Source organism: Pristis pectinata, chromosome 21 (genome assembly GCF_009764475.1).
Source record: "Pristis pectinata isolate sPriPec2 chromosome 21, sPriPec2.1.pri, whole genome shotgun sequence".
NCBI classification, from domain to species: Eukaryota; Metazoa; Chordata; class Chondrichthyes; order Rhinopristiformes; family Pristidae; genus Pristis; species Pristis pectinata.
Genome location: NC_067425.1, coordinates 34,574,124 through 34,588,614, shown reverse-complemented (window position 1 = coordinate 34,588,614; position 14,491 = coordinate 34,574,124). Strand labels below are relative to the sequence as shown.

Genomic DNA, 14,491 nt, shown 5'->3' with positions numbered 1-14,491 from the left:
CCTTGCCGTGTTTAATTCCGATCAGTTTCAGAACCTCCGCCCTCAAGGGAAATGCAGAGTGGTTAAAGCAACTTTCTTATGCCCTAAACTCACAAAACACAGAATAAAACCTTCCAAAATTAGAAAATCGGGAAGCCGTGGATGGATGTATCAGAGAGCGCGGACTTTTCATAATGTTTTGATAAGTGCATAACAACTTGCTTTAAAAATCTGAGTGAGGTTTAAAACAAGTGCGAAACTGCAGACGGAATAAACGCAGTTATTCACTGTTTAAAATCTAACGAGGAAGAAGGTAGAATGGGAGAGATTGAAAGGGTGTTCGCGTTCCTCTGTGCCGGGGCAAGCGTTGTTCGTGCTTGTATATTGACTTAGCCATCCTATTTCGGGCTTGGGGAAGAGACGCCGAGGGAAACCCGGAGCGGGGGGAGGGACGAGGGTGGTGAATCGGAAACCACGCGTTAGTAGAGAGGGAATTTAGAGCGATCGCGTCTTAAATGATTGCATTGAGTGGCAAAATCGGTGGGAGGAGGATCCTTATACTGGAAGGCTGTGGGAGACGAGGTGGATGTAAAGAAGCCGACTGTTTATCGCACAGACACACACACACACACACACACACACACACACACACAGAGGCGCTATTTGTTCTTGAGGAGCTTTGCACAGGTTCCAACAGCGTAGGTCAGCCTGCCACACGCTGCGGCTCCCGGGGAAGATGTGCGTTGACAAGGATACGTCCGACTGCCCGCTCTCGGTCTCCGTCTCCTCGGAGGAGATCCAGACCCTTAGCGGCTCCGTGCCGGTCAGCGACTCGGCGTCCAGCCCGGCGGAGAAATTCCGGGCGCTGTACCGGCTGCGTCCCCACATCGCGGCGGGAGTGCTGAGCTTCGGATACGTGGTGAATTACATGGACCGCTACACCGTGGCAGGTAACGGCGACCGGCTGGGGGAACCGGGCAGTCTATGCCGGACCTGTGAGCCGGCTGTTGTCCACCTGCCCCCGACAGGGGTTGGGACACCCCTAGGCACTCCTCCCTGCTGATGGTTCCAGTCATAGGGTCACAGGCCCTTCGGCCCAACTCGTCCATGCTGACCAAGATGCCCATCTAAGTCCCATTGCCCCATATCCCTCTACACCTTTCCCATCCGTGTACCTGTCTCGGTGCCTTTCAAGTGTTGTTAATGTACCTGCCTCTGGCAGCTGGTTCCGTTGAAACGGGACAGGCAGGTTCACCCTGCCCCCTAGCCCACACCAGTTCCGCCCTGATCTAGGCAATGCCGGGGGTGGGGGGGGGGGGGGGGAGAGGGCGCAGAGGCTGCGGGTTACCTGTTCCAGGTGAGCCCACCAGGTGTGAGCGACCGGGAGCCCAGCTTGTAGCGGGAGCACGCAAGGTTGCGGGCAGTTTGGCTGGGGTGGGGCTTACCGGCGCCAGGTTACCCCAGGGAGCATGGAGCGGGTCAGGTCCCGAGCGCTGACACACCGATGGGGCGCCGCTAACTTGGTCAATGCGTTCGGTTAAAACGCCCCGGTCAGTGGATGCAGTACCACACACTTTGCAGCTGTAGTTCCCATGTTCAGTTCCTAGTTTGCAGCCTTTGCCTATTCGCTCTGCGGAGTCAATCGGCTAATCGATAGGTTGAATAAGCTGCGTGACCTTTTTGTTTTTATTTCATTTCATTCCCCTGGGAGCTGGAGGAACTAAAATGGCGAAGGGCTGTTGTTGGGGGGGGTGGGGGGAGTCTCTCGAGAATAATCTGATAAATTGGATTCCTTTTCTTAAAATTATACAAATTCATTACCGATGCTGAATGAAAGGGCAACTGATTCAAAAATCCTTTGTAAATTACCATCATCAGCTGTAGGGTGCAGGTGCCAGTTTAATAGATTGTTTTGTATTTGCCATAAATTATTAAACCCATTCTACTTTCCCTTTTAAGAGCATTTTGAGCTCTCATTCCAGGACTGACCGTGTAGAGAGCCAATCCATTAGTGACTATCCCACCAGGTCTAAATAGGTATTGCTTCAAAGCGGAATGAGAGGTCTTCTTGTCGACTGCATACAGCACCTGATGTTGCTGACTATAGTGGTTTACCGTTTATGCTGTTTTATTGTGTAAATCGACCAGAACCTTCACACTTGTGTCTCCGTCAGGAAAGGGTAACAAACTGCAAATTGGCATGACTTGCTAAGAGGTGTCTATTCTGGCAAAGCCACCAGCTTCTCCCGAAACTCCTTAAGCTTCTCGGGAATTCCTGCTAGCTAGTTGTTAGTTGGACTTACCACAGAAATTCGGGCTTGGAACTTAGCACAATTGTCTATGTAATGACATGATTTAGGTCCTTGCAACATAACTACACATCTTCAGCTTAGAAAGGAACAAATTAAAAGTGTGCAGTTTGATTCATACAGATAGTAATTGTTCTTTCGTGTTTTTGAATGTATTTTCTTATCCCTTCTGGGGTATGTTACTGCAATTGATTGAGATCCAAGATGCCCCAAAGTCCTGTCTCTCCTGGACAGTTCACACATCCAGCAACTTGCAAGGCAGAGTCATTCTGAACTGAAGCATAATGTCTACCATGGGTTGTGATAAAAGCAAAAAAACGCTGGAAATTCTCAGCAGATCAAATAATGCCTGTGGGGAGAGAAAGAGTGTGTCAGTTTAACTCTGTTTCTCTCTCCACAGATGCTACCTGCTGAGTATTTCCAACATTATCTGTTTTCTATTTCAGATTTTCAGTATCTGCAGGTTTTTTTTTGCTTTATAACCTGAGTTGAACTGTTCCAGCAAGATCTAAATATTGCCTTTACTGTGGTTGCTGTATTAGGAGAGACATTGTATGAGAGGTTTGGTAGGCACAGATTAGCAGCAATATGCATAATGGGGTTGTATCTGTGTTGATTCATATGTCCACAGTTATGAAGTTGATTTGAATAGTTACACAGATGACCCTCAGCTCTGTCTTTCAGTCATTTCTCTGGATCATACAGATTGTTGCCTTAGATACCTCGCACTGTTTAGTCAGTATCTAAAATTAAATAAGGTGACACTTCCTACAATCTGGAAGGCTGAAGCCATCATCTTTGGCCACTATTCCCAGCTCAGACAGTTGTCTGCACCTGAGCCAGACCATTCACATTGGAGTTATAGTTGGGACAGAACTGTTGTTTCATCCATATGTCCACTCCTGTAAATAAAAAGCACATTTTTCTTCTCCGTAATGCTGCAGCCACCAGATATCTGAAATTAAAATGGTGGCACGGTAGCGTAGTGGTTAGTGCGACGCTATTACAGCACCAGCGATTGGGGTTCGATTCTCATTGCTGTCTGTAAGGAGTTTGTACGTTCTCCTGTGTCTGCATGGGTTTCCTCCGGGTGCTCCGGTTTTCTCCCACATTGCAAAGGCATACGGGTAGGTTAATTTGGGTTTAAAATGGGCGGCGCGGACTCGTTGGGCCGGAAGGGCCTGTTACCACGTTGTAAATAAAATTTAAAATTTAAAAAAATCCTGGGAATCCTCAGCAGGTGAGGCAGCTGAACTTGAATCTTAATTAAGGTCACTTAATAAATCTGCTTATCCAAACTCTGCTATCATATCTAACCTGCTGTATCTGTTTTTCTGTACTTACTGATCTACACCGGTGCTGTCTCCAACCATGCCTCAGTCTTAAAACCTTCGTCTTTGCTGTTGAGAGTACTTGTGGTCTTTCCCATCCTCCACACATCATCCCCGTCCCTCCAACATTTCTGCAACTCTGCCAGTACTGCAACCTTGCACAGTTCTGCACTCCTCCAACTCCACTCTCTCTACCAGCGGTAACAAGCCCTCAAGCTGCATGAGTTCTAGAATTCCTGACTTAAAACTTTCTGCCCACTTATTTAAAACCCCCCTTGAAAGCTACCTCTCCAAACAAGCTTTTGGTCATCAGTCCAAATACCTTTCTGTGGGATGCAGTGCCAAATTTTCAATTGTTTTTTTTGGAAATACTCCAGCTGACACACCTTGTGACATTGCTTTGCACTAGAAACACTTTATAAATGAATGATTTAATGGGGAATTTGCATCCTTCACATGCTCGAGTGGCCTGCAGTAAGAATGTAGAAGTTGTTCGATATCTTAAACCGCAGTAGAAATGCATCATAAAACTGCCTATTTAATGAATGAATTGGCTATCAGGTCAAAGAAAGTGAACACCATCATCATTGTAATGTACGGGAACTGGTCAATGTACGTGTTGTTCATTCTGCTATTGTTTTATTATTGTCACTTGTACCAAGGTACAGTGAAAAACTTGTCTTGCATACCAATGGTACAGATCAATTCATTACACAGTGCAGTTACATTGAGTTAGTACAGAGTGCATTGAGGTATTCATTTGATGTATGGCAATGAGCAGTTACGTATACATTATAAAGGTGGGTCATTGTATACTTCCCGGTCAAGGAGTGGAATAGTTATATATTTCACAGTCGGATTAATTGTATATTTCATGGGTTGAGGATAGAATAGTTGAATATTTCACAGTTTCGAAGTAATTTTTTGGGACCAGGTCAATTGTATGTTTCACATGCAGTGAGTAGAATAATTCTGTAAAATTTGTTTAAGGGATTAATCTATGTAAGGCAAAGCCAGCGCTATTCCCCATAGTTTCCTTCTGATGAAGGTGCTCCCCCTGGTGTGAGATAGGGAGTTCCTCGATCTATACCTAGCAACACTGAAGGATTATTTCCGAGGTAGAATGATGGATGGATTGGAAAGGGACCTACAGTGGTGGTCTTCACATGCACCTGTTGACCTCGACCTTCTTAATGGTCGAGGTTGCAGGTTTGGGAGTGTGCTGTTAGGTGAAGAAGTGCAGTATATTTTTTGGATGGTACATGTGATAGCTACTGTGCGCCGGTGATGGTAGGAGTGACTGTTTGGGATGGTTGACAGAGAAAGAGGAAATAGAAATGCTGGAACTGTGAGATACAAAACACTTGCTGGAAACCAGCAATAAAACAGAATGCTGGAAATACCCAGCAGACCAGGCAGCATCTGTGGAGAGGGAAAATCAAACCTAACATGCTAATTGGTAATTGGCTTATTGTTGGCATATACTGAGACACAATGAAAAGTTCTTGTTTGCATGCCATCCAGATAGATCATTCCATACATAAGTACATTGAGGTAGAACAGAATCAAGATGAGCTATCATTATGACTGGCCAGTTCTGACACAAACTGGAAAGGCTGTTTATCTGAATTCAACATTAAATTCTGATGGCTGTCACAAGCCTAGTTAAGAGATGAGTTGCTATTTCTTGGTCAGGGGAGTAGAGTGGAGAATCAAAGTTCAAGAAAGGGTGACCTCAAGGGTACAGTAGCGTAGCAGTTAACTGATGCTATTACAGCACCAGTGACTGGGGTTCAATTCCGGCTGCTGTCTGTAAGGAGTTGGTACATTCTCCCCGTGACTGTGTGGGTTTCCTCCAGGTGCTCCGGTTTCCTCCCACATTCCAAAGACGTGTGGGGAGATTAACATGGGTTTAAATGAGCAGCACAGACTCGTTGGGCCGGAAGGGTCTGTTACCATGCTGTAAATAAAGTTTTTAAAAGATTTTAAGCTTCTAGTTTCTTGACACTTTAGGGGGAAGAGTATTCCAGAAGCATATCCTCTTCAATGTTAATTTTGGGAAGTCACTTTGATCTGAAGTAATATTGTAATACATGTGAACGAGGGTGAAAAATCAGGTCCTCTTAGTGAGTGAAACTGAACACACAATGACTCGAAGAAATAGGCTGAGTCCAGCACTCAACTTGTCAGGTCTGAAACCAGCCCTGATGGACACAAAGTACAGCCATAGTTTATTGCCTTGCGAAGAACGTCATTGTGAGGCAAGAACGAGTTGTGCAGTGTAGTTGCATGTGTGTGCATGCATACACATGTCTGTGTTCATGTTCATGTCTGTGTAAGTATGCCCGTGTGCCTATGCATATGTGTGTGTATTTAGTGTTTCAGTGTGAATGTTAATGACCAAACAAAAAACAATGTAGATCTACATGGCTTGTTATTCTGTGATAGGTTATTCTGTGGCAGCAATTGACTCAATGTCATTAGCAAACCAAGGTTTTGGACACATTTTTTGTTCAAAGCCACTTGCTGTGATTTTAATTCATTCACTCTAAGTCTGTTGATTAAGTACACTGCCCAGTGGGGGCAGACTGCAAGCCAGGCAAAGGCCAGATCTGATGTCTTGTTTCTGTTGAATTCATTGATGGCATCCAGAAGGGCAATTGGGCTGCTAATCCTGAGGGGACAAAGCCAAACACTTCCGATCACTTCCTGAAAGATGCCCACAATGAGATTGCTGGGCAAGGACTGACCTGGGGGTGACTATGGCCATTCACTTAAGGCATAGTAATTTAGATTAGGTTGTGGGGAAGCCCACTGCCAGAGGTGAATGGATAACAGGAGAAATGATGAGAAAACACAAGTCAAGTACTGGTGATTGTACAAAGTGCTTCCACTGATCTGTGAGTCAGTTCACATGTTGGCTTCAAGTCAATTAGTAAAACCCAGAGTTGAGGCAAATAAATCAATTATGGCAAAACTGTTCAAACAAGGATGTCAACATGTTTATACTGAGTGAACCAGCTTTGCTACAATGTTGGGTTCTGGGTGTAAACTGGATTGTGGCAGCAGTGAGTGAGTTTACAATGGGACTGTGAGAAGAATGAGAAATCACAGGCACTTCCTGCACCCCAGGCACACAATCACTATTGTGAGCTTTGGACTGATTTTGTTTCATGGATATTTGAGGAAATAGCTTATTACTGAGAAAAAATGGAATTGCTGCTCAAGGTTAAAAGTTACTGACTAAAAGGCTGCACGGTAGCGTAGCGGTTAGCGTGACGCTATTACAGCGCCAGCGATCGGGGTTCGATTCCCATCGCTGTCTGTGAGGAGTTTGTTCGTTCTCCCGTGTCTGCGTTGGTTTCCTCCCACATTCTAAAGACGTGCGGGTAGGTTAATATGGGGGTTTAAAATAGGCGGCGCGGACTCGTTGGGTCGGAAGGGCCTATTACCACGCTGTAAATAAAATTTTAAAAAAAGAAAGAAAATTTTGGAAAGGGCAAAGTGCTTTTGGACATCTCAAGTGTTGTAGATTCAGTGAAGTGTAATCACTGTTACAATGTCAGAAATGCAGCAACCAACATGCACACATGTAGCTCCCTACAAAACCATTGTGGTGTTGCTGAATTGCTTTTCAGTGAAGTTAATAGTGGGCAAAATGTTGGCAGGATCTAGCCCCCCCAATATTCTTCCTTGAAGTAGCAAAATGGGACATTTTATGCCTACCAAGAGACCAGACAATTTTACATCTCAGAGGATGACACCTTTGACATTTGACTGTTGGCCTCAGTTTTTATCCCTCAAAGGGGATTGAACCCACAGGCAAATGGCTCAAAGGGGACAGTGCCACATCATGGCTGACACCACGGTGATGCTACTGTGGTGACCTTGTTGGAATGAGATAGTTTATATGTATAACAAAACTATGGACGTCACCTTGAGAGTGAGCCAGCTTTTTACTTTGATATCTGGTACCTAAAATTAGAAGAAAAGCAGAAGTTACATTTATGTAACACCTTTGGTAATCTGGGGCATCCCCAAATATGTTACAGCATTTTTGAAAACTCATCACTGTTGCAATATTGCAAATGGGCAGCACATAACAAAATCCTAAAAGTACGAACAAGATACCTGATCATGTAATCTGTTTTAGTGGCCATTCTGCTGCCAAAGGGATACATAACTTCACAGTAAAGCTTCTTAGATACAGCCCAATCTCAGGAGAATTTATTCTACAGTGACACCTCCAACCAAGCCTGTGATCCCTCTGTGAAGCTGGCAATGCATTCTGAATTTTAAGTCAGTTCTACAAATAGAGTCTTGTGCTTATCGGGAGCTTCAATGAGTTGGCTCAAGTAATCGTCCGAGAGCTATCAAAGAATAACAAACTAAAGGGCCGCTTAGTTTACCTTCAATCATCCTGGTACAACCAAAATGATACAACACTCATAAAATTGCTCACTAATCATTGCAATCTAAGTCAGTCCACAGACCTAGACCAAGGGTGAGGAAATGCCTATGCTGAAAAGCTTTGGCAACCGTGGATTCAAACTCAGTTGTTGTACCTTTCACGCAAAATCTGCATTTATTCATCCACTCTATCTATAAGTGTTACTTTCTATTTCATTCCATCAGTCTGGGTTCAGTTTGATCCCAAGTCCCAGATGCAAAAAGGCAGTAAATCCCCATGTGCCAGCTCAACCCTTTCCACTATTTTATTCTGCATTTTCCCCTTTAATTTCTTTTCACTTCATGGTGTTGAGGGCAGACACATAACCTGCATCTGGGACTCTGAGACTGCTTGACTTGATAATTCTTTTCCTGAATTGCTCTTCCCTTTCGCTTGCTGCAAAGCAGCAGCCACGGAGAGTGAGGGCATCATTTGTCCTTCACCGTCAGCCATGCTCTTTCAGATTTAGCAGTTGGATTGGGAATGGGAGCATCAGGTAATTATAGTCCTTGAGCTAATTTTAATGACCGAACCAGAGATATTTATTGAAGGATAAATGACATCTTCTATTCCTGGAGCTGTTCACTTTGAATGGTTGCACCACTGTATTTGTGTTTTCAACATGTTTAACCATTTAATTGCTAAATGCTCACTGAGTATTCGTTGATACCTTTTTTTCCAAGTAACAGTTACTCTTCAACGTGTTAATATACAGAGGGCACAAGAACACCACTTCTTGTTTATTGCCTTTCGCCTAATTCTGTTCAAGGTCTCTGGCTCATCAGACAATATTGGAAGGTCCAGCGAAAAGGTTCAACCTGTGCAGTAGGATTCGTGTAAATGGATCTTGATGGTCGGCACAGACTCAATGGGCAGAAGGGCCTCTTTCCGTGTTTTATCTCTCTATGCCTGTATGACTAGTGAGGGTGTCATCATCTCATTGTGTTTTGTGGGAACTACAGCAAGTATCTTGGCTGATAGGGTCCATTCTGGTGCTAAGGAATATTGTGCATTCCCAGACACAAGATTCAAGACAAATCACAGGAAACCATAAAATATTCCTTATATCCTTAGAAAACACGGCTAGTATTTTGTTAATGTGGGCACAAATAGTCATATAGTCATCACAGAAGGGGCTAGTAACAAAGCTGTTCGGGAGTGGGTGTCACTGTCAACACCTGCATTGATTGTCATGCCCAGCAGCTTGAGATGAGGCAAGTGCAGCCTCTCTTTGGACAGCTGAATGGCTCATTTGGATAGATCAGAGGCAACCCAGTTGGTGTGTGATTGAGCTGTCATGGTCCAGAGCAGGTTAGGGTGGCAGGCTTCCTTCCGGAGAGGGAATCAATGAGACAGTCGTGTATTTGCACCCAATCTCTTGGGTCACTTTTACCAGCAACTCAAACTCTCAGGATGCGCTTTAAGTTCACATTCATGTGATCCAGTGATATGACCTGCTCCTGTTATTAATGTTTGATCCCAGCTCAAGTTAGAACAAGCTCAATGTCAACATTTAATTTTCCCTGGAAAGAATGACCATTCAAATCCTTAATATTATTATGAGATCAATTGTTGTCCACCCGTCTTTCCTCAACCATTAAAACACTACCCTGTACAATGGTGTACCACTATGCCCATTGGCATCCAGGCTTCTTCTGTTGCTGTGGGAACACATGTGAGAAGGTAGTGCCTTAGATGAGCTGGATGTTGTAAAGTGCATCTACAGTTTGCTCTACCTCTGCTGCTCCAAAGTGTAAACTGATCACTTTAAAGCATCCTTGATTTATGGCTACTCAGAGAACTCATCTCCAAACAAGCAGTGGAATTTTATTTTCTCCCTTGTATCCTATCTGACAAGCATTAAAAATAGCTGTAATGTGTAAACGCAGAGGGTGCAAAGATCTTTACTTTTACAGCATGTTACTGTCAGATTGTTTCATATATTTTTGAGGTTGAATTTTTAGACTCTATCAAGGTGAAGAATTAAACACTTCTATTTTGGTCACCCAGTAGTGTGGAGATTTGTTAGTGCATTGACAGCAGGGGCCAGGCATAGCATAAAGCTCTTGGTGTACCGCCTCAGCAACCTACACCTTAATCTGAACTCAGCACACCTTTCTGCAGCACCGTGACACTTTCACCTTTCCCAAACTATCTGGAAGCTGCCTTTAATATGCTTCATCGCTCCCCCGTTCTTGTCTTATGACAGCTTGCCATTTCCTCCCGCTCTTACTGCAGTCTCTGGGGAAATTATTTGTAGGATTGGTTCATTTTCTCATTCCTTGCAGAAAGTTATGGGGAAGGCAGTCGGGATCCATCCAGTCGGGAAGCATCTTATTCAGCTGAGGAGGTGGTGCAAAACCATGGTGGACATGTCAGTGGGATCACAATCCAAGAAATGGCTCAACATCTCAAGAATGGCCCAGCGCCCCCCTGCTCGACGGGAGGGGTTGGTGTGGCCCAGCTCCCTCCTGCTCAAGGGGAGGGGTTGGTGTGGCCCAGCCCCCTCCTGCTCGGGGGTGGTGGTGGGGGGGGGGGGGTGAGGTGAGGTGGCCCACCTGCAGATGCTGGACCTCTGAGCTAAAGCAGAAAATGCTGGAAATAATTAGCAGGTCAGGCAGCATCTGTGGAGGGAGAAAACATCACAGGTTGATGAGCTTTCTTCACAACTGACAAAGTGGGGAATGAAATATTCCCTCTCTCGCTAAAAGACATTTGGATAAGTACATGGATAGGAGGGGTTTAGAGGGATATGGGCCAAATGCAGTCAAATGGGACTAGCTTGGTGGGCACAATGGTTGGCATGGATGAGTTGGGCCGAAGGGCCTGTTTCCGTGATGTATTCTCTCTAACTCTGTGACTTTATCTCTCTTTTGCTCTTTAGCGCTCTCTCTCTCTCTCTCTCTCTCTCTCTTGCTCTCTCTCTCTCACTGGAATTGCTCTCTCTCTGGAATTGGTTGGTCCCTACACCTGAATAAATTATGCAGATTAGGTAATTAGTTTCCTGATGCCCACTGCTACGGGCAGCCAGGCATTCATGCACTGCGTCACCTCAGTGAGAGACCCTGCCCCATCCGAATTGGAAGGTAGCAGCTCTGGGCACCACTGGAGGAAGTCAAGCACACAGTCAATGTTCACATTTCAGGACAGTGGTGAACACGCACTCTATTCTGAGAAGAGCTGAGGCTTTCTCCTTATTGTCCTGGCAATGTTTCTCCTGTAGCATCACCACTGAAACAGGTGATCATAACTCTTTTAGGGACCTGGTTGTACACATATTGCCTGCCATGTTTCTTGTATTACAACAGTGACGATACTTAAAGCACGTAATTGGCTAAGAAGTGCCTCAGGACCTCCTGCAAACATCAGTGGGATAATTACTTGATTTAGTGTTATAGGTTGGTTGATTGATTTTGGCCAGGAGTCTGTGGAGAGCTCACCTGCACTTTTGGAAATAATTCCTTGGGATTTGTTAAATCATCTTCTGTGTTTAAAAATAGATGCCAAAAATTTGGTTTGCAGATTAATAAATGACATGCTACAGGGGTAGGTGCAAATTGATTGGCTGGATTCTAACTGATCCCAAACTGTGGGCAAACTCTTGTGAATCACCTTCTACTAATGGCCTTACCAGCTGTTGAAAAGGTGTGTCAGGCCCTTGCGAGCTATTATATACATCAATATTTTAAGTCACTGTTATATAGATGATGTCAATACTGATGAGCCGCCTGGTTCAGCTGAAGAGCCCTGCCGCTCTCCTCCACTGGCACAGGGTGTGTCCAACACTGATCCTTCCACGTGCCACCTCTGGGACTTCCCCCTTCCCTCTTCTGCCGCATTCTTCTGGGAAAAAAAACAAGCCCTGCACTTCCATGTTCATCCCTACCGGAAATGTCTGCAGCCTCTGTCCAACAGCACTTTCAACCCCTTTCATTTCAATTCTTCGTTTTTACAGTGTTTTAACTGGCAACTTTAATGGAATCCTATGAAAAAAGCTTTGCTGTTTATGTATTAAGGGATTACAGTCCCAGTATTCAGGATGGCTTTTCTCATTGGAACAGAACAACCATTTATGCCTATTAATTGCCAATACCTGCAATTGATACTAGATCCCGGTTGGGTCAGACAGACACAGGCACACATTCCCTCCGACTTCTCTCTACTGTATGGTTTTACCTAATTATGGGACAATATATGAGTCTATTTCTAAAACATCCTCCTGATCTTCAAGATTCCATCTGATTTTGCCAGTGTTTATTGGGATGGGTACTCAGAAATTCCTGGAAAAGAACCTGGGGATATCTGCAGTGGTGAGAAGGGCAATGAGAGCAGTTGGGTGGATACGGTACCGCAGCCAACACAATCCAACTCTGTGCAGAGTCCTGAACTCCCAGGGTGGAGCTGAGAGAGGCTTTTCAAAGAAAACACATGGCATTTAGCCAGTGATCTTCATGATTTCGGAACAATCCAAAATTTCAGTAGAAGTACTCTTGATGCATGGTTACAATTACTATGGGGAAATATGAAGTGATAAATAGGTTGGATTTTGTAAAAGTCAAGCCCAGTCTCTGTATCCTTACTTCCTATGACACACAAGCAAGTCATTCGGTTCATCAGGTTCATGCTAGCTACCAGAAGACCAGTTCCCTCAGTCCCGTTCCCCTTCCCCTCGTGTCTCTGCAGCAGTGTAACAGATTCTCTCACATGCCCATCAACTCCTCTGCCACATACCCAGCCCAAGGGGCAGTTCACAGCAGCCGATTAACCTACCTGCACACCTTTGGGATGTGGGAGGAAATGGGAGTGCCTAAGGGAAACACACACGGTTACAAGGGAGAACATACACCAGAGGTCAGGATTGATCCTGGGATGCTGGAGCTGTGAAGCAGCATCACCACCTGCTGCAGCATCCTGCCGCTAGTTCCAGACCAGCATTCAAGTTCTGGTCGCCTCATTATAGGAAGGATGTGGAAGCTTTAAAGAGGGTGCGGAGGAGATTTACCAGGATGCTGTCTGGATTGTAGAGCATGTCTTATGAGGATAGGTTGAGCGAGTTAGGGCTTTTCTCTTTGGAGAGACGGAGGATGAGAGGTGACGATAGAGGTGTATGAGGTGATAAGAGGCATAGAGCGAGTGAACGGTCAGAGACTTTTTCCCAGGACAACAATGGCTCACACGTGGGGGCATAATTTTAAGGTGATTGGAGGAAGGTATATAGGGGATGTCAGGGGTAAGTTTTTTACACAGAGAGTGGTGGGTGTGTGGAACGCACTGCTGGCAGAGTTGGTGGAGGCAGATACATTGGGGACATTTAAGAGACTCTTAGCCGCATGAATGGTAGAGAAATGGAGAGCTATGTGGGAGGGAAGGGTTAGATAGATCTTAGTGCAGGATAAAATGTCGGCACAACATTGTGGGCCGAAGGGCCTGTACTGTGCTGTAATGTTCTATGTTCTACTTGTTTTTGAACAGTTAGGTGATGAAACTCAGGATCTTTGATGTTTTCTGATGGTGTAACTTCTCCAGACTCTTCACTCCCCCTCTGATCCTCTTGCCAACATTTTTAAGAGAGTGTCCTTTGGTTTCAAAGAACAGAGAAGGCACTGAATGATGTAGCAAGTGCTTAGTTGAGAATGCTTATGATTTGATTTAAGGTTTGGAACCACCCTTAAAACCATATTTTAGCAGAAAGAGAAATGTTATCACGATGCAGCCTTGATGTGAGTGACAGCATCACTGTAACAGAAAGTGTAAGGTAGCTGTAGGAACTGGAGCAGATAACCCAGTAAATGAGCTGGAATTTCCCCTGTAACCAAGCAGTGAAGGAGTTGATCCAAATTTAGCAACTCAGCACAAAATTCGGTCATTATTTTTCAGCACCTCCAAACATATTTCCTGTCAACAGATTTCTATTTTTGTTGGCACATTTTAGGCTGCATTTCCTATCACAGATTTTTGAATGTCCAATCTCAGCAGCAGAACTGTGTCCGTGACCTTGTTGTGAAGCCACTTACCCGATATAATTTTCTTTTTTAAATAGTCTATTGCCGGTTATCAATGTGGGATCTTGCTGTGTGCAAAACTGGCTGTGGCTCCACACACTTCCTGCATTGTAAATAAAAGATAATGGGAGTCAAAGCATGTTAAAATCTCCTGCGGCCATGAGAAGAAGTATCAATGGAGGATGTTTTACAGGAATCGAAAATCAAAAGACCTGCAGATGCTGGAAATCTGAAACAAAAACAGAAACTGCTGGAAATGCTCAGCGGGTCAGGCTGTATCTGTGGGAAGCTGCATAACCTTCTGAATACTCCCAGTCTCCTCAGTTTATATGTTTTAGACTTATTTGCCTGCACATTGTGAGCAGTGCACTAACTGAGTACAGGGTCTCCTCCGACAGATTTTAATTGTTCATGACTTGG

General features: G+C 44.7%; 1 protein-coding gene across 3 annotated transcripts in view; it reads left to right on the top strand.

Moving 5' to 3' along the window:
* Nucleotides 1-452: 452 nt before the first annotated feature.
* Nucleotides 453-14,491, top strand: part of LOC127581361 (sphingosine-1-phosphate transporter SPNS2-like) — a 104,098-nt gene continuing 90,059 nt past the window's right edge. For 2 of the 3 annotated variants that reach the window (XM_052035720.1, XM_052035721.1), the window contains exon 1: nucleotides 609-929. In XM_052035720.1, coding sequence (XP_051891680.1) covers nucleotides 716-929 — 214 coding nt within the window. In that variant the 5' untranslated portion in view covers nucleotides 609-715. Of the gene's footprint in view, nucleotides 930-14,491 lie in introns of all 3 variants that reach the window. The other variant, XM_052035722.1, reaches the window with a different exon arrangement.